The 25,889-nt window shown below is 54.8% G+C and overlaps 1 protein-coding gene across 1 annotated transcript; it reads right to left on the bottom strand.

Moving 5' to 3' along the window:
* Positions 1 to 207: 207 nt before the first annotated feature.
* On the bottom strand, positions 208 to 24,497 carry LOC149428570 (exocyst complex component 3-like protein 2; the record flags this gene model as incomplete). The annotated part of the gene is made up of 9 exons (XM_089667245.1): positions 24,066 to 24,497; positions 19,863 to 20,017; positions 16,380 to 16,494; positions 16,195 to 16,305; positions 10,856 to 10,956; positions 9,932 to 10,042; positions 6,921 to 7,056; positions 437 to 559; positions 208 to 363 (listed from the first exon to the last, which is right to left on the bottom strand). Coding segments are annotated over exons 1-9 (1,383 nt in total), but the record flags the coding sequence as incomplete, so codon positions are not given.
* Positions 24,498 to 25,889: the final 1,392 nt, after the last annotated feature.

Here is a 25,889-nt window from a genome sequence, read left to right as displayed (position 1 = left end):
AGTGAATACGGATGGAGATGTCAGTGTATACGGATGGAGATGTCAGTGTATACGGATGGAGATGTCAGTGAATACGGATGGAGATCTCAGTGAATACGGATGGAGATCACAGTGTGCGGGATGGAGATGTCAGTGTATACGGATGGAGATGTCAGTGTATACGGATGGAGATGTCAGTGAATACGGGTGGGAAGGTGGGTTGCTCACCAGCTTGTTGAAGATCTGTCCGATGTGGCGGTTCTCCTCCCTCAGTTTGCTGGCGGCTCTCTTCCTGGTCCTGGAGGCGGTGCAGGACATTTTGCCCTGGATCAGAGGCCTCACGTACTCCAGGAGGACCCGGCGGTGGAGCTCGGACACTGTGGCCTGCGGGGGTAATAGGTGGACTTTATTGCTGCTCATATTTCTCTGACATCAGGACAGATGAGAGTCTCCGTACCTGGTAGGGCCCCGGGTTCAGCCTACGAAGGGCCACAGCATATTCCGCCAGACCCGACACAATCCCATCACAGGCATCCGAGTTACTTAGCCAGCGGCGGCCCAGGAGCTTCCGGCAAAATGGCTGCCAGGCGGGCAAAACATTAGAGAGGTCATCAGCTGAGATCAGATGAGAGGGATGGATGGGTAGGATGGGGTACAAGGAGAGGATCGGGATCAGAGGATGGAGGATGGGGGATAGAGGATGGAGGACAGAGGTTGGAGGATGGAGGATGGAGGACAGAGGTTGGAGAAGGGGGGATGCAGTATAGAGGAAAGAGGGCTGGCGGAGGAGGATGGGGGTCAGAGATTGGAGGTTGGAGGACGGAGGATAGAAAATGGAGGACAGAGGATGGGGGACAGAGAAAGGAAGACAGAGAGTGGGGGGCAGAGGTTGGAGGATGAAAGATAGAGAACAGAGGATGGGGGATCGAGGACAGAGGTTGGAGGAGGGAAGATGTGAGATGATGGATAGAGGACAGAGGTTGGAGGAGGAGGGATGGGGGTCAGAGGCTGGAGGATGGAGAACAGAGGATGGGGGACAGAGAATGAAGGACAGAAGGTGAGGGGCAGAGGTTGGAGGATGAAAGATGGAGAACAGAGAACAGAGGATGAAGGATAGGGGACAGAGGTTGGAGGAGGAGGGATGGGGGTCAGAGGTTGGAGGATGGAAAACAGAGGATGGGGGACAGAGAATGGAGGACAGAAGGTGAGGGGCAGAGGTTGGAGGATGAAAGATGGAGAACAGAGGATGGAGGATGGGGGATAGATAATGGAGGATGGAGAACAGAGGTGGAGGAGGGGGGATATAGGATGGAGGATCAAGGACAGAGGTTGGAGGAGGGAAGATGTGGGATGATGGATAGAGGACAGAGGTTGGAGGAGGAGGGATGGGGGTCAGAGGTTGGAGGATGGAAAACAGAGGGATGGGGGACAGAGAATGGAGGACAGAAGGTGAGGAGCAGAGGTTGGAGGATGAAAGATGGAGAACAGAGAACAGAGGATGGGGGTGAGAAGGTGGCAGACAGAGGATTTGGATGGAGGACAGAGGATGGGTTGGGACAGTGGATAGAGAACAGACAATGGAGGATGGAGGACAGAGGATGGGGGACAGAGAATGGAGGACAGAGGTTGGAGGACAAAAGATGGAGAACAGAGGATGGGGGTGAGAAGATGGCCGACAGAGGATTTTGGATGGAGGACAGAGGATGGGTTGGGACAGTGGATAGAGGACAATGGAGGATGGAGGACAGAGGATGGGTTAGGACAGTGGATAGAGGACAGACAATGGAGGATGGAGGACAGAGGATGGGGGACAGAGGATGGGTTGGGACAGTGGATAGAGGACAATGGAGGATGGAGGACAGAGATGGGTTAGGACAGTGGATAGAGGACAATGGAGGATGGAGGACAGAGGATGGGTTGGGACAGTGGATAGAGGACAGACAATGGAGGATGGAGGACAGAGGATGGGTTGGGACAGTGGATAGAGGACAATGGAGGATGGAGGACAGAGGATGGGTTGGGACAGTGGATAGAGGACAGACAATGGAGGATGGAGGACAGAGGATGGGTTGGGACAGTGGATAGAGGACAATGGAGGATGGAGGACAGAGGATGGGTTGGGACAGTGGATAGAGGACAATGGAGGATGGAGGACAGAGGATGGGTTGGGAACAGTGGATAGAGGACAATGGAGGATGGAGGACAGAGGATGGGTTGGGACAGTGGATAGAGGACAATGGAGGATGGAGGACAGAGGATGGGGGACTGTGACTGTGGAGATCAGAACTATTATTTTATTTTTGTGTGGTTTGTTGAACTCATCGAGGGTGACCAGCACTCAGCGTGTCTAAGAGTTCCTATACCCCGCAGGGGTGGGAGACGAGGTTGATCTCAGCAGGAAGCGCAGACGGGTTCCATGTGATCTGTCTCCATGTTCTCTCTCTCTGCGCTCCTAGTTCATCACAACTGGTTGGCAGCAGTGGGACGAGAGCGCTGGAGATGGCGGATGAGAGTCTGCATACGATGGACACGGAGGCCCCAGAATATACTGGATAGTGAGAAGCTTACAAAGAAAGGCCAGAACTTTGGGCCTCAACTACAAGGGACTTCAGAAAGATCAGCTGGTCCACATGCTGGAGGAAGTCAGCCAGAGGGAAGAGTCGGGCGTGGATATGGGCCAAGCAGTCTCGAGGGAAGACGGCCAGCAAGCAGCAAGAGCCCATGGGTCATCTGGTACGAGGAAGAGACGGCCATTCTAGGGAAGGATACCATCACAGAAAGGAAGCTGGCGGCCATTGAAAAGGCTGAAAAAAGACAAAAAGAGTGGGAAGCCGCAAAGGACCGAGTAGCTGCCCCTATGCCTGTCCTTGTGGCACGGGAGGCCCAGAGAATATCCAGGAAGGACTTTAAGTCCTACCAAGAACACACCGGAGATGTGGAAGGGTTCTTCCAGGACTTTGAATATCATGCGAACTACTGAAGGTCCCACCACAGACTGGACTCGCCATGTGGTAGGGCTGCTTGACGGAGGGGCTGCTGAGACCTACCGAATGATGGACCCCTCAAGAAGCAGAACTATGAGGAGACAAAAAGGGCCGTACTGGACCAGATCCGGAATATCCCCCGCCTCCCAGAGACCTCCTTCAAGATGTTTCCCACACAAGTTGTCCTTAGCATGTCGCCGGTGGCTGGAAGGAAGAAGGCAACCCCCCCTGAGAAGATCAATAGTTCCTTTTCAAGTGTCCCCCCCCCCCCCCCCCGAGCTCTGACAGTGGGTGCGTGAATGGAAACCTGCCACCCTGGAAGAAGCTGCAGCCTTAGCGGATGAGGCGCTCCAAATGAACCCGCAATGGTAGCTTGCTGCCGAGGCACCCCGAGCAGCCAGGATGCCCAGCCCTGCACCAGAGTCCTACACGCCTCCCCAAATGGGCCCCCACAGCCCCTGCTCCCACCTAGTCCAGCCACCTTGCAGCAGCCCCCACCCACCAGAGTTCTGCCTCTTTGATGTGCGCCAGCCCCTGCGCTGAGGATTTAACCCTTTTCGTGGACTCAACCCCTGCGGTGCCCCTCCGCTCCGTCCTATTTAACCCTGTGGACCTATCAGACCCCTGTTGTCCCATATTGCCATCCTGAGAACCCTCCTGTATGGCTGTGTCTTGTATTGTTCTGTGGACTAGCTGTTCGATCGTCTGTACCCCCAAGAAACTCCCCAATAAAGGGCCACACATCAGGTTCCGTGTGATCTGTCTCCATGTGCTCTCTCTCTGCACTCCTAGATCTTCACAGGGATGAAGGATGGAGGACAGAGGATGGAGGAGAGGGGTGAGGGTGGTGACCAGAGAATGGCAGACAGAAGATGGAGGATGGGGGGTAGCGAATTAAGTATGGAGGACACAGGAAGCAGGAAAGAGAATGAGGGGATGGAGGATAGAGAATGGGAGTCTGAGGTTAGAGGATGGAGCATGGAGAATAGAGGGGAGAGGATGGAGAATAGAGGAGAGAGGATGGAGGAAGAAGGATGGAAAACAGGATGGAGGAGAGGGGTGAGAGGGTGGGGGAAAGAGGATAGAGGATGGGAGTCTGAGGTTAGAGGATGGAGGAAGAAGGATGGAAAACAGAGGATGGAGGAGAGGGGTGAGAGGGTGGGGAAAGAAGACAGAGGATGGAGGACCGAGAATGGAGAAAAGAGGGGTGGTTGACAACGGATGAGGGACAGAAGAGAGGGGTGAGAGGGTGGGGAGCAGAAGAGGTCAGACAGAGGATGGAGGACAGAGGATGGGGGTCAGAGGATAGCTGAGGAGGATGGGAGATGGAGGTTGGGCAGATGGAGGTCAGATTGGGATTGGGGTCAGAAGATGGGGATCAAGGGATGGCTAGATGGAGGATGGAAGAAAGTGAATGGGGGATAGAGCATGGGAGGTGCAGGATGGGAATAATAGGATGGAGGAGAGCGGATGAGAGTCAGAGGGATGGGGGTCAGAGGAAGGAGGATGGGGGGTCAGAGGAAGGATGTGGGTTAGACGATGGAGGATGAGGATCAGAGTATGGAGGATGGGGATGAGAGGATGAAGGATGGGGGTCAGAGGAAGGAGATGGGATTGGATGATGGAGGGCGGAGGATGGGGTCAGAGGAAAGAATATGGATGTCAGAGGAGAGAGGATGGGGGTCAGCGGAAGGAGGATGGGGGTCAGAGGAAGGAGGATGGGGGTCGGAGGAAGGAGGATGGGGTTCGGAGGATGGTGGATGGGGGTTGGAGGAGGGAGGATATGGGTCGGAGGATGGGGGATGGAGGTCGGACGATGGGGGTTGGAGGATGGTGAATGGGGGTCGGAAGAAGGACGATGGGGGTTGGAGGAGGGAAAATTTGGGTCAGAGGATGGAGGATGGGGGTCGGAAGAAAGAGGATGGGTGTCGGAGGATGGAGGTTGAAGGATGGGGGTTAGAGGATGGGAGTTGGTGGATGGGGGTCAGAGGATGGAGGATGGGGGTCAAAGGATGGGGGTCAGTGGATAGAGGATGGGGGTCGGAGGATAGAAGGATGGGGATTAGAGGATGAAGGATGGGGGTCAGTAGAAGGAGGATTGGGGTTGGAGGATGGAGGGCAGAGGATGGGGGTCAGTGGATAGAGGATGGGGGTCAGAGGATGCAGGATGGATAATGCAGGTTGGACGATGGCATTGGAAGAAGGAAGATGGGGTTAGAGAAAGAAGGCTGGAGGATGGGGGTCGGAGGAAGGAGGATGGGGGTTGGAGGATGGTAGATTGGGGTCAGAGGAAGGAGGATGGGGGTCGGAAGAAGGAGGATGGGGGTCGGAGGATGGTGGATGGGGGTTGGAGGAGGGAGGATTTGGGTCGGAGGATGGGGGATAGAGGATGGAGGTCGGAGGATGGGGGTCGGAGGATAGTGGATGGGGGTCGGAAGAAGGACGATGGAGGTTGGAGGAGGGAAAATTTGGTCGGAGGATGGAGGATAGGGGTTGGAGGATGGGGGTCGGAGGATGGGGGTCAGAGGATGGAGGATGGGGATCGGAGGATGAGGGTCGGTGGATTGGGGTCAGAGGATGGGGGTCGGAGGATGGAGGATGGGGGTCGGTGGATGGAGGATAGGGGTCGGAGGATGGAGGATGAGGGTCAGAAGATGGAGGATAGGGGTTGGAGGATGGAGGATGGGGGTCGGAGGATGGAGGATGGGGGTCGGAGGATGGGGGTCGAAGGATGGGGGTCAGAGGATGGAGGATAGGGGTAGGAAGATGGGGGTCAGAGGATGGAGGATGGGAGTCAGAGGATGGAGGATGGGGGTCGGAGGATGGGGGTCAGTGGATGGGGGTCAGAGGATGGAGGATGGGGATCGGAGGATGAGGGTCGGTGGATGGAGGCTAGGGGTTGGAGGATAGGGGTCAGAGGATGGAGGATGGGGGTCAGAGGATGGAGGATGGGGGTCGGAGGATGGAGGATAGGGGTCGGAGGATGGGGGTCAGAGGATGGAGGATGGGGGTCAGAGGATGGAGGATGAGGGTCGGAGGATGGAGGATAGGGGTCGGAGGATGGAGGATGGGGGTCGGAGGATGGAGGATGGGGGTCAGAGGATGGGAGGATAGGGGTCGGAGGATGGGGGTCGGAGGATGGGGGTCGGAGGATGGGGATTGTAGGGTGAGGGTCGGTGGATTGGGGTCAGAGGATGGGGGTCGGTGGATGGAGGATGGGGGTTAGAGGATGGAGGATGGGGGTCGGAGGATGGAGGATGGGGGTCGGAGGATGGGGGTCGGAGGATAGAGGATGGGGGGTCGGAGGATGGAAGATAGGGGTCAGAGGATGGGGGTCAGAAGATGGAGGATAGGGGTCGGAGGATGGGGGTCGGAGGATAGAGGATGGGGGTCAGAAGATGGAGGATAGGGGTAGGAGGATGGGGGTCAGAAGATGGAGGATAGGGGTCGGAGGATGGAGGATGGGGATCTGAGGATGGGGATCGGAGGATGGGGGTCGGAGGATGGGGGTCGGTGGATGGGGGTCGGAGGATGGAGGATGGGGATGAGGGATGAGGGTCGGAGGACGGAGGATAGGGGTTGGAGGATGGGGGTCGGAGGATGGGGATTGGAGGATGGAAGATGGGGGTCAGAGGAAGGAGGTCGGAGTATGGGCATTGGAGGATGGAGGATGGGGGTCGGAGGATGGGGGTCGGTGGATGGAGGTCGGAGGATGGGGATTGGAGGATGGGGGTCCGAGGAAGGAGGTCGGAGGATGGGGATTGGAGGATGGGGTCAGAGGAAGGAGGTTGGAGGATGGGGATAAGAGGATGGGGGTCAGAGGAAGGAGGTCGGAGGATGGGGATTAGAGGATGGGGGTCAGAGGAAGGAGGTCGGAGGATGGGGATTGGAGGATGGGGGTCAGAGGAAGGAGGTCGGAGGATGGGGATTGGGAGGATGGGGGTCAGAGGACGGTACCTTCAGGTCATGAAGCACCAAGTCACAAATCCCTCGTGTGCCAAGGCTGACAATACGTTCCAGAGTGCCCTCAGATTGGCGCAGAAGCTCCGCCCCCTGTGCTTTGTCCAGTTGGCCCATCCGAGTGGCGAATTCCCTGTATGGGGCAGGAGAAGAAGTGGTGAATGGACTGTATGGGGGAGGAGAGGAAGTGGTGAATGGACTGTATGGGGGAGGAGAAGAAGCGGTGAATGGACAGTATGGGGGAGGAGGGGAAGTGGTGAATGGACTGTATGGGGCAGGAGAGGAAGTGGTGAATGGACTGTATGGGGGGGGAGAAGAAGTGGTGAATGGACTGTATGGGGGAGGAGAAGAAGCGGTGAATGGACTGTATGGGGGAGGAGAAGAAGTGGTGAATGGACTGTATGGGGGAGGAGAGGAAGTGGTGAATGGACTGTATGGGGGAGGAGAAGAAGCGGTGAATGGACAGTATGGGGGAGGAGGGGAAGTGGTGAATGGACTGTATGGGGCAGGGAGAGGAAGTGGTGAATGGACTGTATGGGGGAGGAGAAGAAGTGGTGAATGGACTGTATGGGGGAGGAGAAGAAGCGGTGAATGACTGTATGGGGAGGAGGGGAAGTGGTGAATGGACTGTATGGGGAGGAGAGGAAGGGGTGAATGGGCTGTATGGGGGAGGAGGGGAAGTGGGTGAATGGACTGTATGGGGGAGGAGAGGAAGTGGTGAATGGACTGTATGGGGCAGGAGGGGAAGTGGTGAATGGACTGTATGGGGGAGGAGAGGAAGTGGTGAATGGACTGTATGGGGAGGAGGGAAATGGTGAATGGACTTTATGGGGGAGGAGAAGAAGTGGTAAATGGACTGTATGGGGGAGGAGGGGAAGTGGTGAATGGACTGTATGGGGGAGGAGAAGTGGTGAATGGACTGTATGGGGGAGGAGAGGAAGTGGTGAATGGACTGTATGGGGAGGAGGGGAAGTGGTGAATGGACTGTATGGGGGAGGAGGGGAAGTGGTGAATGGACTGTATGGGGAGGAGGGGAAGTGGTGAATGGACAGTATGGGGGAGGAGAGGAAGTGGTGAATGGACTGTATGGGGAGGAGGGGAAGTGGTGAATGGACTGTATGGGGAGGAGGAGAAGTGGTGAATGGACTGTATGGGGAGGAGGGGAAGTGGTGAATGGACTGTATGGGGGAGGAGGGGAAGTGGTGAATGGACTGTATGGGGGAGGAGAAGAAGCGGTGAATGGACTGTATGGGGCAGGAGAGGAAGTGGTGAATGGACTGTATGGGGGAGGAGAGGAAGTGGTGAATGGACTGTATGGGGGAGGAGGGGAAGTGGTGAATGGACTGTATGGGGGAGGAGGGGAAGTGGTGAATGGACTGTATGGGGGAGGAGAAGTGGTAAATGGACAGTATGGGGGAGGAGAGGAAGTGGTGAATGGACTGTATGGGGGAGGAGAGGAAGTGGTGAATGGACTGTATGGGGGAGGAGGGGAAGTGGTGAATTGGACTGTATGGGGGAGGAGAGGAAGTGGTGAAATGGACTGTATGGGGGAGGAGGGGAAGTGGTGAATGGACTGTATGGGGCAGGAGAGGAAGTGGTGAATGGACTGTATGGGGGAGGAGAAGAAGTGGTGAATGGGACTGTATGGGGGAGGAGAAGAAGCTGTGAATGGACTGTATGGGGGAGGAGGGGAAGTGGTGAATGGACTGTATGGGGGAGGAGAGGAAGGGGTGAATGGGCTGTATGGGGGAGGAGGGGAAGTGGTGAATGGACTGTATGGGGGAGGAGAGGAGTGGTGAATGGACTGTATGGGGCAGGAGGGGAAGTGGTGAATGGACTGTATGGGGGAGGAGAGGAAGTGGTGAATGGACTGTATGGGGAGGAGGGGAAGTGGTGAATGGACTGTATGGGGGAGGAGGGGAAGTGGTGAATGGACTGTATGGGGAGGAGGGGAAGTGGTGAATGGACAGTATGGGGAGGAGAGGAAGTGGTGAATGGACTGTATGGGGAGGAGGGGAAGTGGTGAATGGACTGTATGGGGAGGAGGAGAAGTGGTGAATGGACTGTATGGGGAGGAGGGGAAGTGGTGAATGGACTGTATGGGGGAGGAGAAGAAGTGGTGAATGGACTGTATGGGGAGGAGGGGAAGTGGTGAATGGACTGTATGGGGGAGGAGGGGAAGTGGTGAATGGACTGTATGGGGAGGAGGGGAAGTGGTGAATGGACAGTATGGGGGAGGAGAGGAAGTGGTGAATGGACTGTATGGGGAGGAGAGGAAGTGGTGAATGGGACTGTATGGGGAGGAGGGGAAGTGGTGAATGGCCTGTATGGGGAGGAGGGAAGTGGTGAATGGACTGTATGGGGAGGAGAGGAAGTGGTGAATGGACTGTATGGGGAGGAGAGGAAGTGGTGAATGGACTGTATGGGGAGGAGAGGAAGTGGTGAATGGACTGTATGGGGGAGGAGAGGAAGTGGTGAATGGACAGTATGGGAGGGAGGGGAAGTGGTGAATGGACTGTATGGGGAGGAGGGGAAGTGGTGAATGGACAGTATGGGGAGGAGAAGAAGTGGTGAATGGACTGTATGGGGGAGGAGGGGAAGTGGTGAATGGACTGTATGGGGGAGGAGAAGTGGTGAATGGACAGTATGGGGGAGGAGGGGAAGTGGTGAATGGACTGTATGGGGGAGGAGAGGAAGTGGTGAATGGACTGTATGGGGGAGGAGAAGTGGTGAATGGACTGTATGGGGAGGAGGGGAAGTGGTGAATGGACTGTATGGGGAGGAGAGGAAGCGGTGAATGGACGGTATGGGGGAGGAGAAGTGGTGAATGGACGGTCTGGGGGAGGAGGGGAAGTGGTGAATGGACTGTATGGGGAGGAGGGGAAGTGGTGAATGGACGGTCTGGAATGTGCCCACACATCATGACATGCCAGGACCTCCATACTGCAGATTCTCTGGTCATGTGACTACAGTGGGGGGATCTATGGTGGACGTTGGGGTTTCCTCACCGGAATGGGGGGCAGCAGTTGACAATGTTGGTGATGCGGCAGATGAAGTTCTCCATGGTCCCCGCCGGTCCATCTTGCTCAGTGTAGAGTCTTTCCACCGTCTTATGGAAGCTGACACCCAGGAGAAGAGGGACACGGTGAGAGAAGCAGGCAGATAACGCAATCAGCATCAGCTCTGAATGGCAGCTGTGAGTATAGTACAGGGCCGGCCACTTGGAGTATGCATTGTCTGGTGACACTCCCACAGCTTTCAGTGCCGCATCTTATTATCCAGGACAGAGAGCAGCAAAATGAGAAGATATGGCCGCCCTCCCCCGACTATAGAGACCAGACCAGAAATGTGCATCAGACATCTGTCTGCCCCTCCTCTGGGTAGATTCACCCTGCCTGCCCCTCCTCTGGGTAGATTCACCCTCTCTGTCCCTCCTCTGGGTAGATTCCCCCTCCCTGTGCCTCCCCTGGGTAGATTCACCCTCTCTGTCCCTCCTCTGGGTAGATTCACCCTCTCTGTGCCTCCTCTGGGTAGATCACCCTCCCTGTGCCTCCTCTGGGTAGATTCACCCCTCTCTGTCCCTCCTCTGGGTAGATTCACCCTCTCTGTGCCTCCTCTGGGTAGATTCACCCTCCCTGTGCCTCCTCTGGGTAGATTCACCCTCTCTGTCCCTCCTCTGGGTATATTCACCCTCCATGTGACTCCTCTGGGTAGATTCACCCTCCATGTGACTCCTCTGGGTAGATTCACCCTCTCTGTCCCTCCTCTGGGTAGATTCACCCTCTCCGTGCCTCTTCTGGGTAGATTCACCCTCACAGCTCCTCCCACCCAAGTCACAGCTCCTCCCACACATGTCACAGCTCCTCCCACACGTGTCTGGTGTCAGGCACGGGTGACACCATAGGAGCCCCTCCACATCCTGGGGGGAATACCTGTGCAGAAACTCCAGGAAGCAGCTCAGGCAGGTGTGGGAGACCATCATCCCGAATCCTTCATTGATGAGCGGCGCCCGATCCACGTGTGACTTCATGATCTGCGGGAAGACCAAGTTCTATGACATGGAGGCGTATGGCGCCACCGATGGAGGGATGAGGATGTTCTATGACATGGAGTTGTATAGCGCCACCAGGGGAGGGATGAGGATGTTCTATGACATGGAGGTGTATGGCGCCATCAGTGGAGGGATGAGGATGATCTATGACATGGAGGCGTATGGCGCCACCGATGGAGGGATGAGGATGTTCTATGACATGGAGGTGTATGGCGCCACCGATGGAGGGATGAGGATGTTCTATGACATGGAGGCGTATGGCGCCACCGATGGAGGGATGAGGATGTTCTATGACATGGAGGCGTATAGCGCCACCGATGGAGGGATGAGGATGTTCTATGACATGGAGGTGTATGGCGCCACCGATGGAGGGATGAGGATGTTCTATGACATGGAGGTGTATGGCGCCACCGATGGAGGGATGAGGATGTTCTATGACATGGAGGCGTATGGTGCCACCAATGGAGGGATGAGGATGTTCTATGACATGGAGGTGTATGGCACCATCAGTGGAGGGATGAGGATGTTCTATGACATGGAGGCGTATGGTGCCATCAGTGGAGGGATGAGGATGTTCTATGACATGGAGTTGTATAGCGCCACCGATGGAGGGATGAGGATGTTCTATGACATGGAGGCGTATGGCGCCATCAGTGGAGGGATGAGGATGTTCTATGACATGGAGGTGTATGGCGCCACCGATGGAGGGATGAGGATGATCTATGACATGGAGGCGTATGGCGCCACCAGTGGAGGGATGAGGATGTTCTATGACATGGAGGTGTATGGCGCCACCAGTGGAGGGATGAGGATGATCTATGACATGGAGGCGTATGGCGCCACCAGTGGAGGGATGAGGATGTTCTATGACATGGAGGCGTATGGCGCCACCAGTGGAGGGATGAGGATGTTCTATGACATGGAGGTGTATGGCACCACCAATGGAGGGATGAGGATGTTCTATGACATGGAGGCGTATAGCGCCACCAGTGGAGGGATGAGGATGTTCTATGACATGGAGGCGTATGGCGCCATCAGTGGAGGGATGAGGATGTTCTATGACATGGAGGCGTATGGCGCCACTGATGGAGGGATGAGGATGATCTATGACATGGAGGCGTATAGCGCCACCAGTGGAGGGATGAGGATGTTCTATGACATGGAGGCGTATGGTGCCACCGATGGAGGGATGAGGATGTTCTATGACATGGAGGCGTATGGCGCCACCGATGGAGGGATGAGGATGTTCTATGACATGGAGGCATATTGCGCCACCGATGGAGGGATCAGGATGATCTATGACATGGAGGTGTATGGCGCCACCAGTGGAGGGATGAGGATGTTCTATGACATGGAGGTGTATGGCGCCACCCATGGAGGGATGAGGATGTTCTATGACATGGAGGCGTATGGTGCCACCAATGGAGGGATGAGGATGTTCTATGACATGGAGGCGTATGGCGCCATCAGTGGAGGGATGAGGATGTTCTATGACATGGAGGCGTATGGCGCCACCAATGGAGGGATGAGGATGTTCTATGACATGGAGGCGTATGGCGCCACCAGTGGAGGGATGAGGATGTTCTATGACATGGAGTTGTATAGCGCCACCAGTGGAGGGATGAGGATGTTCTATGACATGGAGGCGTATAGCGCCACCAGTGGAGGGATGAGGATGTTCTATGACATGGAGGTGTATGGCGCCACCAGTGGAGGGATGAGGTTGATCTATGACATGGAGGCGTATGGCGCCACCAGTGGAGGGATGTGGATGTTCTATGACATGGAGGCGTATGGCGTCACCAATGGAGGGATGAGGATGATCTATGACATGGAGGCGTATGGCGCCACCAATGGAGGGATGAGGATGATCTATGACATGGAGGTGTATGGCGCCACCAGTGGAGGGATGAGGATGTTCTATGACATGGTGGCGTATGGCGCCATCAGTGGAGGGATGAGGATGATCTATGACATGGAGGTGTATGGCGCCATCAGTGGAGGGATGAGGATGATCTATGACATGGAGGTGTATGGCGCCATCAGTGGAGGGATGAGGATGATCTATGACATGGAGGTGTATGGCGCCACCAGTGGAGGGATGAGGATGTTCTATGAGATGGAGGCGTATAGCGCCACCAGGGGAGGGATGAGGATGTTCTATGACATGGAGGTGTATGGCGCCACCAATGGAGGGATGAGGATGATCTATGACATGGAGGCGTATGGCGCCATCAGTGGAGGGATGAGGATGTTCTATGACATGGAGGCGTATGGCGCCACCAGTGGAGGGATGAGGATGTTCTATGACATGGAGGCGTATAGCGCCACCAGTGGAGGGATGAGGATGATCTATGACATGGAGGCGTATGGCGCCACCAGTGGAGGGATGAGGATGTTCTATGACATGGAGGTGTATGGCGCCACCAATGGAGGGATGAGGATGATCTATGACATGGAGGCGTATGGCGCCATCAGTGGAGGGATGAGGATGATCTATGACATGGAGGTGTATGGCGCCACCAGTGGAGGGATGAGGATGTTCTATGAGATGGAGGCGTATAGCGCCACCAGGGGAGGGATGAGGATGTTCTATGACATGGAGGTGTATGGCGCCACCAATGGAGGGATGAGGATGATCTATGACATGGAGGCGTATGGCGCCATCAGTGGAGGGATGAGGATGTTCTATGACATGGAGGTGTATGGCGCCACCAGTGGAGGGATGAGGATGTTCTATGACATGGAGGCGTATAGCGCCACCAGTGGAGGGATATGGATGTTCTATGACATGGAGGCGTATGGCGCCACCAATGGAGGGATGAGGATGATCTATGACATGGAGGCGTATGGCGCCACCAGTGGAGGGATGAGGATGTTCTATGACATGGAGGTGTATGGCACCATCAGTGGAGGGATGAGGATGTTCTATGACATGGAGGTGTATGGCGCCACCAATGGAGGGATGAGGATGATCTATGACATGGAGGCGTATGGCGCCATCAGTGGAGGGATGAGGATGTTCTATGACATGGAGGTGTATGGCGCCACCAGTGGAGGGATGAGGATGTTCTATGACATGGAGGTGTATGGCGCCACCAGTGGAGGGATGAGGATGTTCTATGACATGGAGACGTATAGCGCCACCAGTGGAGGGATGAGGATGTTCTATGACATGGAGGTGTATGGCGCCACCAATGGAGGGATGAGGATGATCTATGACATGGAGGCGTATAGCGCCACCAGTGGAGGGATGAGGATGTTCTATGACATGGAGGCGAATGCCGCCACCAGTGGAGGGATGAGGATGTTCTATGACATGGAGGCGTATGGCGCCACCAATGGAGGGATGAGGATGATCTATGACATGGAGGCGTATGGCGCCACCAGTTAAGGGATGAGGATGTTCTATGACATGGAGGCGTATAGCGCCACCAGTGGAGGGATGAGGATGTTCTATGACATGGAGGTGTATGGCGCCACCAATGGAGGGATGAGGATGATCTATGACATGGAGGCGTATAGCGCCACCAGTGGAGGGATGAGGATGTTCTATGACATGGAGGCGTATGGCGCCACCGATGGAGGGATCAGGATGATCTATGACATGGAGTTGTATAGCGCCACCAGTGGAGGGATGAGGATGTTCTATGACATGGAGGTGTATGGCGCCACCAGTGGAGGGATGAGGATGTTCTATGACATGGAGGCGTATGGCGCCACCGATGGAGGGATCAGGATGATCTATGACATGGAGTTGTATAGCGCCACCGATGGAGGGATGAGGATGTTCTATGACATGGAGGTGTATGACGCCACCAGTAGAGGGATGAGGATGATCTATGACATGGAGGCGTATGGCGCCACCAATGGAGGGATGAGGATGTTCTATGACATGGAGGCGTATGGCGCCACCAATGGAGGGATGAGGATGATCTATGACATGGAGGCGTATGGCGCCATCAGTGGAGGGATGAGGATATTCTATGACATGGAGGCGTATGGCGCCACCAGTGGAGGGATGAGGATGTTCTATGACATGGAGGCGTATGGCGCCCCCAATGGAGGGATGAGGATGTTCTATGACATGGAGGCGTATGGCGCCATCAGTGGAGGGATGAGGATGTTCTATGACATGGAGGCAAATGGCGCCATCAGTGGAGGGATGAGGATGTTCTATGACATGGAGGCGTATGGCGCCACCAATGGAGGGATGAGGATGTTCTATGACATGGAGGCGTATGGCTCCATCAGTGGAGGGATGAGGATGTTCTATGACATGGAGTTGTATAGCGCCACCAATGGAGGGATGAGGATGTTCTATGACATGGAGGCGTATGGCGCCACCAGTGGAGGGATGAGGATGTTCTATGACATGGAGGCGTATGGCGCCACCAGTGGAGGGATGAGGATGTTCTATGACATGGAGGTATATAGCGCCACCGATGGAGGGATGAGGATGTTCTATGACATGGAGGCGTATGGCGCCACCGATGGAGGGATCAGGATGATCTATGACATGGAGGCGTATGGCGCCACCAGTGGAGGGATGAGGATGTTCTATGACATGGAGGCGTATGGCGCCACCAGTGGAGGGATGAGGATGTTCTATGACATGGAGGCGTATAGCGCCACCAATGGAGGGATGAGGATGTTCTATGACATGGAGGCGTATAGCGCCACCAGTGGAGGGATGAGGATGTTCTATGACATGGAGGCGTATGGCGCCACCAGTGGAGGGATGAGGATGTTCTATGACATGGAGGCGTATAGCGCCACCTATTAATGTCCACCCCATCTTCCTCACACCCCACCTCCACAGTGTATGGGCCCCCTAATGTCCACCCCATCTTCCTCACACCCCACCTCCACAGTGTATGGGCCCCCTAATGTCCACCCCATCTTCCTCACACCCTACCCTGTGGTATATGGGCCCCATAAAGCCCACCCCATCTTCCTCACCCCCCACGCAGTGTATGGACCCCACTAAAGTCTAAGATGCAGTAGATGCCTCCACACTGAGAATCCTGAGCAGCACCACGGAAGGATGGCTCCATCTCACAATGCCCAGCGTGCTGGAAGATATCTGCAGTCCATACTACAGCTCTTCCTCCTTCCTACATTGTCCTTGGTGTATTATTGTGTAGGACAGGACCGGTGAATGTTCAGTGAATGTTGGGTGAATGGCGGTTCCATCTGGAACACTACGGCTCAATTCACCTGAATGATGCGGCTGCTGAAGTTGGACACAAACTCGTCATTGTGGAAGTCGTGATTCCAGCGCTCCTGCTCCACCCTCAGCTCCTCCTCCAGCCGCTGTGACACACGGTTCTGAGGGACACAGAAAGGCTGCTGAGTGGGGCATTGTGGGTAAGGAAGTGCAGTCAGCACCGGCTGGTACCTACCTGAACCAGGTTAGTGTACTGCTGCTCCAACGCAATCCGCATCTCCCTGGACAACAGAGGACCCAACTCCGAGGGGTTAACGAGAGGAGAAATCTCCTGCCGGGACAAGACGTCTCTGGAGGGGGATCCAAGGTCACAATTAGTCCAATAGAAACCTGCTGTCAGGGCCACACTCAGGTGTGATGGGGCCCCACTGACAACCACTGGGGGCCCCGACTCTGTATTCTCCATAACTAGACAATCAAGTCAGTTCTCAGATGACAGAGAATTCATGAACACCAGAAAGAGGTCTCCAGAGAAAAAGCAGCATGGCCTCTCCCTGCCCACCCCCATGTGTTTAATGCCCCCCCTAGCATGGTCCAGGCCCCCTCCCTGACCCTCCACCCCCCATGTGTCTCATACCAGCCCCCCAGCATGGTCTGGGGCCCGTCCCTGCCCCTCCACCCCCCATGTGTTTCATACCCCTTCCCAGCATGGTCCAAGGCCTCCCTCCCTGTGTCTCATACCCCCCCCAGCATGGTCCAGGCCCCCTCCCTGCCCCGCCCCCCCATGTGTCTCATACCCCCCCCTCAGCATGGTCCAGGCCCCCTCCCTGACCCTCCACCCCCCATGTGTCTCATACCAGCCCCCCAGCATGGTCTGGGGCCCGTCCCTGCCCCTCCACCCCCCATGTGTTTCATACCCCTTCCCAGCATGGTCCAAGGCCCCCCTCCTGCCCCACCCCCCATGTGTCTCATACCCCTTCCCAGCATGGTCCAGGCCCCCTCCTTGCCCCGCCCCCCGCGTGTCTCATACCCCCCCCTCAGCATGGTCCAAGGCCTCCCTCCCTGTGTCTCATACCCCCCCCAGCATGGTCCAGGCCCCCTCCCTGCCCCGCCCCCCCATGTGTCTCATACCCCCCCCTCAGCATGGTCCAGGCCCCCTCCCTGCCCGACCCCCCATGTGTCTCATACCCCTTCCCAACATGGTCCAAGGCCCCCCCTCCTGCCCCACCCCCCATGTGTCTCATACCCCTTCCCAGCATGGTCCAGGCCCCCTCCCTGCCCCACCCCCCATGTGTCTCAAACCCCCCCCCCCCAGCATGGTCCAGGCCCCCTCCCTGCCCCACACCCCATGTGTTTCATACCCCTCCCCAGCATGGTCCAGGCCCCCTCCCTGCCCCACCCCCCATGTGTCTCAAACCCCCCCCCCCAGCATGGTCCAGGCCCCCTCCCTGCCCCACACCCCATGTGTCTCAAACCCCCCCCCCAGCATGGTCCAGGCCCCCTCCCTGCCCCGCCCCCCCATGTGTCTCATACCCCGAATTCATCAGTGACCCTCCCATGTGCCTCATACTCCACCCCAGTATAGCCCAGATCCTGTCACTGCTCCTCCCCCCCCTATGTGTCTCCATCAACTCCCCCATGTGCATGTCCCTCTACTTCTCCTACCCTCCCCAGCAGTGTCTGGGCCCCCTCATTGCCCCCCATGGTTCTCCTACCCTCCCCAGCAGTGTCTGGGCCCCCTCATTGCCCCCCATGGTTCTCCTACCCTCCCCAGCAGTGTCTGGGCCCCCTCATTGCCCCCCATGGTTCTCCTACCCTCCCCTGCTGTGTCTGGGCCCCCTCATTGTCTCCCCATGGTTCTCCTACCCTCCCCTGCTGTGTACGCCCCCTAATTGCCCTCCCTGTGGTAATCATACCCTCCCCAGCAGTGTCTGGGCCCCCTAATTGCCCTCCCTGTGGTAATCATACCCTCCCCAGCAGTGTCTGGGCCCCCTAATTGCCCTCCCTGTGGTACTCATACCCTCCCCAGCAGTGTCTGGGCCCCCTAATTGCCCTCCCTGTGGTACTCATACCCTCCCCTGCTGTGTACGCCCCCTAATTGCCCTCCCTATGGTACTCATACCCTCCCCTGCTGTGTACGCCCCCTAATTGCCCTCCCTGTGGTACTCATACCCTCCCCTGCTGTGTACGCCCCCTAATTGCCCTCCCTGTGGTACTCATACCCTCCCCTGCTGTGTACGCCCCCTAATTGCCCTCCCTGTGGTACTCATACCCTCCCCTGCTGTGTACGCCCCCTAATTGCCCTCCCTATGGTACTTATACCCTCCCCTGCTGTGTCTGGGCCCCCTAATTGCCCTCCCTGTGGTACTCATACCCTCCCCTGCTGTGTCTGGGCCCCCTAATTGCCCTCACTGTGGTACTTATACCCTCCCCAGCAGTGTCTGGGCCCCCTAATTGCCCTCCCTGTGGTACTCATACCCTCCCCTGCTGTGTACGCCCCCTAATTGCCCTCCCTGTGGTAATCATACCCTCCCCTGCTGTGTACGCCCCCTAATTGCCCTCCCTGTGGTAATCATACCCTCCCCTGCTGTGTACGCCCCCTAATTGCCCTCCCTGTGGTAATCATACCCTCCCCTGCTGTGTACGCCCCCTAATTGCCCTCCCTGTGGTAATCATACCCTCCCCTGCTGTGTACGCCCCCTAATTGCCCTCCCTGTGGTAATCATACCCTCCCCTGCTGTGTACGCCCCCTAATTGCCCTCCCTGTGGTACTCATACCCTCCCCAGCAGTGTCTGGGCCCCCTAATTGCCCTCCCTGTGGTACTCATACCCTCCCCTGCTGTGTACGCCCCCTAATTGCCCTCCCTATGGTACTCATACCCTCCCCTGCTGTGTACGCCCCCTAATTGCCCTCCCAATGGTACTCATACCCTCCCCTGCTGTGTACGCCCCCTAATTGCCCTCCCTGTGGTAATCATACCCTCCCCTGCTGTGTACGCCCCCTAATTGCCCTCCCTGTGGTACTCATACCCTCCCCAGCAGTGTCTGGGCCCCCTAATTGCCCTCCCTGTGGTACTCATACCCTCCCCAGCAGTGTCTGGGCCCCCTAATTGCCCTCCCTGTGGTACTCATACCCTCCCCTGCTGTGTACACCCCCTAATTGCCCTCCCTATGGTACTCATACCCTCCCCTGCTGTGTATGCCCCCTAATTGCCCTCCCTGTGGTACTCATACCCTCCCCTGCTGTGTACGCCCCCTAATTGCCCTCCCTGTGGTACTCATACCCTCCCCAGCAGTGTCTGGGCCCCCTAATTGCCCTCCCTGTGGTACTCATACCCTCCCCTGCTGTGTACGCCCCCTAATTGCCTTCCCTATGGTACTCATACCCTCCCCTGCAGTGTCTGGGCCCCCTAATTGCCCTCCCTGTGGTACTCATACCCTCCCCTGCTGTGTACGCCCCCTAATTGCCCTCCCTGTGGTACTCATACCCTCCCCTGCTGTGTACGCCCCCTAATTGCCCTCCCTGTGGTACTCATACCCTCCCCTGCTGTGTACGCCCCCTAATTGCCCTCCCTATGGTAATCATACCCTCCCCTGCTGTGTACGCCCCCTAATTGCCCTCCCTGTGGTACTCATACCCTCCCCGGCTGTGTACGCCCCCTAATTGCCCTCCCTATGGTACTCATACCCTCCCCTGCTGTGTACGCCCCCTACTGACCTGCAGTAGATGTTACTATTGAAGTCTAAGATGAAGTAAATGTCGTTGGTCTCCAGACTGCGTTGAGCGGCCCCACTCAGCCACTCTGCTGTGCAGCGATGATATGCGGACAGGTAGATCCGGAAGACCTCGAAGTCTCTGGGATAAGCACAGACCTGGATATGAGGGGTGAAGGAAGAAACGTCAGTTTCAGCTGTGAGGGAGAGGCCCCTTCCAGAGAGGAGCCACGATTATCACCCAACCTCCGTCATCATCAATACACCGGAGGGGCCCTGCTCAGGCTGAAGTTATCTCTGTTGTACTCCCTGCAAATCTCTTGGTTTGGTCTGGTCAGGTTTCCCAAAGCTTGGTGGTTGATTGCTCCTGCCTGCTTCTGGAAGAAGCTTCGAGACAGCTGGGAGGGTCTGCTGATGACGTTATGAATATTCAACTGACCTCAGCCAATCCCTGGGAGGGGCACCCAAAAGGTAGCTGGGGAAAATGTCAATACTTGGGAGGACCTGGTCAGAGTGTTCTTGTCCTGGGGCTGTTGCCCCTGGGGTTTAGCCTGTCTACTGAAGGAGCCGTTTGGGCCCCAGCTTGTGCTTGGCTGGGGGCCTGAAGGAGATCTGATAGAGATGCATTTGCTGGAGGCCGGTCTGGAGAGGAAGCCTTTACTTCCTCACTGGAGAGCATCTCATGGAGCTTGGGTGGCAGACTTGGACCTTGTGAGTAAGGCTTTGATCCCAGGTTTATGGATCCCAGGTGTGCGTGTGCTGGGGATGGGAGTGCCAGAGGTTGCTGTAAGGACTGGGACTGCTCACATAGAGTCTCAGATTAGCTGGCCATTCCCCCTTCAAAGGCTGCCAGGAGAGGACTTTGTCTACCTGACGTTTTAGAGGATCCCGCACCCTCAACCCTCCCGTCCATTGCCCTGGACATCCCCTAGACTGAGCCCATGTTGTTGATGTGCATAGAAATATGTCTGGGTCTGGCAGCCTCTGAATGTCTGTAGAATGTACGAGGGAGCCACAAGACTCTCTGCAGCATTGGTATCCTAGAGTTCCTAACGGAGCTTGCACCTGATGGACAACGGCACCTGATGGACAACGGCACCTGATGGACAACGGCACCTGATGGACAACGGCACCTGATGGACAACGGCACCTGATGGATAACGGCACCTGATGGATACTTGACTTTTCCCCGTTTTGCAGTTACTGAACTTACATCTAGAGCAGTGGTCTCCAAACTGTGGCCCAGGGGCCAGATGCAGCCCTTTGCTTGCTTTTATCTGGCCCTTGGGCCATTATTCCCCCCACTGTCAGCAATGATGGGGCACTATTCCCCCCACTGACACCAGTGATGGGACACTCCTCCTTCCACTGACACCAATGATGGGGCACTATTCCTCCCACTGACACCAATGATGGGACACTATTCCTCCCACTGACACCAACGATGGGACACTATTCCTCCCACTGATATCAATGATGGGGCACTATTCCTCCCACTGATATCAATGATGGGGCACTATTCCTCCCACTGACACCAACGATGGGACACTATTCCTCCCACTGATATCAATGATGGGGCACTATTCCTCCCACTGACACCAACGATGGGACACTATTCCTCCCACTGACACCAACGATGGGACACTATTCCTCCCACTGACACCAATGATGGGGCGCTATTCCTCCCACTGATATCAATGATGGGGCACTATTCCTCCCACTGACACCAACAACAAGGCACTATTCCCCCCACTGACACCAATGATGGGACACTATTCCTCCCACTGACACCAATGATGGGGCACTATTCCTCCCACTGACACCAATGATGGGGCACTATTCCTCCCCCCACTGACACCAACGATGGGGCACTATTCCTCCCACTGACACCAATGATGGGGCACTATTCCTTCCACTGACACCAATGATGGGACACTATTCCTCCCACTGACACCAATGATGGGGCGCTATTCCTCCCACTGACACCAATGATGGGGCGCTATTCCTCCCACTGACATCAATGATGGGGCACTATTCCTCCCACTGACACCAATGATGGGGCACTATTCCTCCCACTGACACCAATGATGGGGCACTATTCCTCCCACTGACACCAATGATGGGGCACTATTCCTCCCACTGACACCAATGATGGGGCACTATTCCTCCCACTGACACCAATGATGGGGCACTATTCCTCCCACTGACACCAATGATGGGGCACTATTCCTCCCACTGATACCAATGATGGGGCACTATTCCTCCCACTGACACCAATGATGGGGCACTATTCCTCCCACTGACACCAATGATGGGGCACTATTCCTCCCACTGACACCAATGATGGGCACTATTCCTCCCACTGACACCAATGATGGGGCACTATTCCTCCCACTGACACCAACGATGGGGCACTATTCCTCCCACTGACACCAACGATGGGGCACTATTCCTCCCACTGACACCAATGATGGGGCACTATTCCTCCCACTGACACCAATGATGGGGCACTATTCCTCCCACTGACACCAATGATGGGGCACTATTCCTCCCACTGACACCAATGATGGGGCACTATTCCTCCCACTGACACCAACGATGGGGCACTATTCCCCGCACCGACACCAATGATGGGGCACTATTCCTCCCACTGACACCAATGATGGGGCACTATTCCCCCCACTGACACCAATGATGGGGCACTATTCCTCCCACTGATACCAATGATGGGGCACTATTCCTCCCACTGACACCAATGATGGGACACTATTCCTCCCACTGACACCAATGATGGGGCACTATTCCTCAACTGATACCAATGATGGGACACTATTCCTCCCACTGACACCAATGATGGGGCACTATTCCTCCCACTGACACCAATGATGGGACACTATTCCTCCCACTGATACCAATGATGGGGCACTATTCCTCCCACTGACACCAATGATGGGGCACTATTCCTCCCACTGACACCAATGATGGGACACTATTCCTCCCACTGACACCAATGATGGGGCACTATTCCTCCCACTGACACCAATGATGGGACACTATTCCTCCCACTGATACCAATGATGGGGTACTATTCCTCCCACTGACACCAATGATGGGACACTATTCCTCCCACTGACACCAATGATGGGCACTATTCCTCCCACTGACACCAATGATGGGACACTATTCCCCCCACTGACACCAATGATGGGACACTATTCCTCCCAGTGACACCAATGATGGGGCACTATTCCTCCCACTGACACCAGTGATGGGGCACTATTCCTCCCACTGACACCAATGATGGGACACTCATCCTTCCACTGACACCAAGGATGGGGAATGATTCCTCCCCCTGACACCAACAATGGGGCACTATTCCTCCCCCTGACACCAACAATGGGGCACTATTCCTCCCACTGACACCAATGATGGGGCACTATTCCTCCCACTGACACCAATGATGGGGCACTATTCCTCCCACTGACACCAATGATGGGACACTATTCCTCCCACTGACACCAATGATGGGACACTATTCCTCCCACTGACACCAATGATGGGGCACTATTCCTCCCACTGACACCAATGATGGGGCACTATTCCTCTCACTGACACCAATGATGGGGCACTATTCCTCCCACTGACACCAATGATGGGGCACTATTCCTCTCACTGACACCAATGATGGGGCACTATTCCTCCCACTGACACCAATGATGGGGCACTATTCCTCCCACTGACACCAATGATGGGGCACTATTCCTCCCACTGACACCAATGATGGGGCACTATTCCTCCCACTGACACCAATGATGGGGCACTATTCCTCTCACTGACACCAATGATGGGGCACTATTCCTCCCACTGACACCAATGATGGGGCACTATTCCTCCCACTGACACCAATGATGGGGCACTATTCCTCACACTGACACCAATGATGGGGCACTATTCCTCCCACTGACACCAATGATGGGGCACTATTCCTCCCACTGACACCAAGGATGGGGAATGATTCCTCCCCCTGACACCAACAATGGGGCACTATTCCTCCCCCTAATACCTTTACCCACTGACACCAACAAATGTTCTGCTCCCGCTAGCCACAGTCTGGCCCTCCTAAAGTCTGAAGGACAGTAAACTGACCCTTTGGTTAGAACGTTTGGGGACCCCTGACCTAGAGCCATGATGTCTCCACCATTCTCACCAGATAGTTCTTGACTGCCGTCAGGTCCTCCACCACCGTCCTCTTCACTCTGTCAGCTTGAGATGGTAACGAGCCCATTTTACCTTCAAGGTTCTTCTTTAACCTTTGCTCCACACTGTGGACCACCGCATCCACCCATTGGCCCCTCATGTTTTTAGGGCCCGGAGGACCTTCCCGAGCCTCTTCCTGCTGGATAACTCCAATCACTTCATCAAGCTTCAGATGTTTGCCTTTATAGCTGAGAGACTCTTCCACCACGGCCCACATTTCCTTCATCAGGGCCTCGTACAGGAGGGCCACATCCTTGGCCTGTCTGCCGGGGCCCCTCACACCCACTGGACTGGCCTGCCCATCGCACTCCGCCTCCAATTCCATGATATGCTGGTCAGCTGAGCGCAGGTCCCTCTGCTGGATCAGACGAAGGATCTCCAGAACTGACCGAGGAAAGGAGAACAGAGGACTGAGATGTCTATGGCCAACCACCTGTCCTCCAGGCCATCTACCGACCTATTGATCGATTATTACCTGTCTATTGATCGATTATTACCGAGCTATTGATCGATTATTACCTGTCTATTGATCGATTATTACCGACCTATTGATCGATTATTACCGAGCTATTGATCGATTATTACCGAGCTATTGATCGATTATTACCGACCTATTGATCGATTATTACCGACCTATTGATCGATTATTACCGACCTATTGATCGATTATTACCGAGCTATTGATCGATTATTACCGACCTATTGATCGATTATTACCGAGCTATTGATCGATTATTACCGAGCTATTGATCGATTATTACCGACCTATTGATCGATTATTACCGAGCTATTGATCGATTATTACCGACCTATTGATCGATTATTACCGAGCTATTGATCGATTATTACCGACCTATTGATCGATTATTACCGAGCTATTGATCGATTATTACCTGTCTATTGATCGATTATTACCGACCTATTGATCGATTATTACCTGTCTATTGATCGATTATTACCTGTCTATTGATCGATTATTACCTGTCTATTGATCGATTATTACCGACCTATTGATCGATTATTACCGAGCTATTGATCGATTATTACCTGTCTATTGATCGATTATTACCGACCTATTGATCGATTATTACCTGTCTATTGATCGATTATTACCGAGCTATTGATCGATTATTACCGAGCTATTGATCGATTATTACCGACCTATTGATCGATTATTACCGACCTATTGATCGATTATTACCGAGCTATTGATCGATTATTACCTGTCTATTGATCGATTATTACCGACCTATTGATCTATTATTACCGACCTATTGATCTATTATTACCGACCTATTGATCGATTATTACCTGTCTATTGATCGATTATTACCTGTCTATTGATCTATTATTACCGACCTATTGATCGATTATTACCGAGCTATTGATCGATTATTACCGACCTATTGATCGATTATTACCGACCTATTGATCTATTATTACCTGTCTATTGATCGATTATTACCGACCTATTGATCGATTATTACCGACCTATTGATCGATTATTACCGACCTATTGATCTATTATTACCTACCTATTGATCTATTATTACCTGTCTATTGATCGATTATTACCGACCTATTGATCGATTATTACCGACCTATTGATCTATTATTACCTGTCTATTGATCTATTATTACCTATCTATTGATCTATTATTACCTGTCTATTGATCTATTATTACCTATCTATTGATCTATTATTACCTGTCTATTGATCTATTATTACCTATCTATTGATCGATTATTACCTACCTATTGATCTATTATTACC

This window comes from Staurois parvus, unplaced genomic scaffold (genome assembly GCF_062004578.1).
Source record: "Staurois parvus isolate SC_StPar_1 unplaced genomic scaffold, SC_StPar_1.0 ptg003128l, whole genome shotgun sequence".
In the NCBI taxonomy this organism is placed as follows: domain Eukaryota; kingdom Metazoa; phylum Chordata; class Amphibia; order Anura; family Ranidae; genus Staurois; species Staurois parvus.
This window is presented reverse-complemented; position numbering and strand designations above follow the sequence as displayed.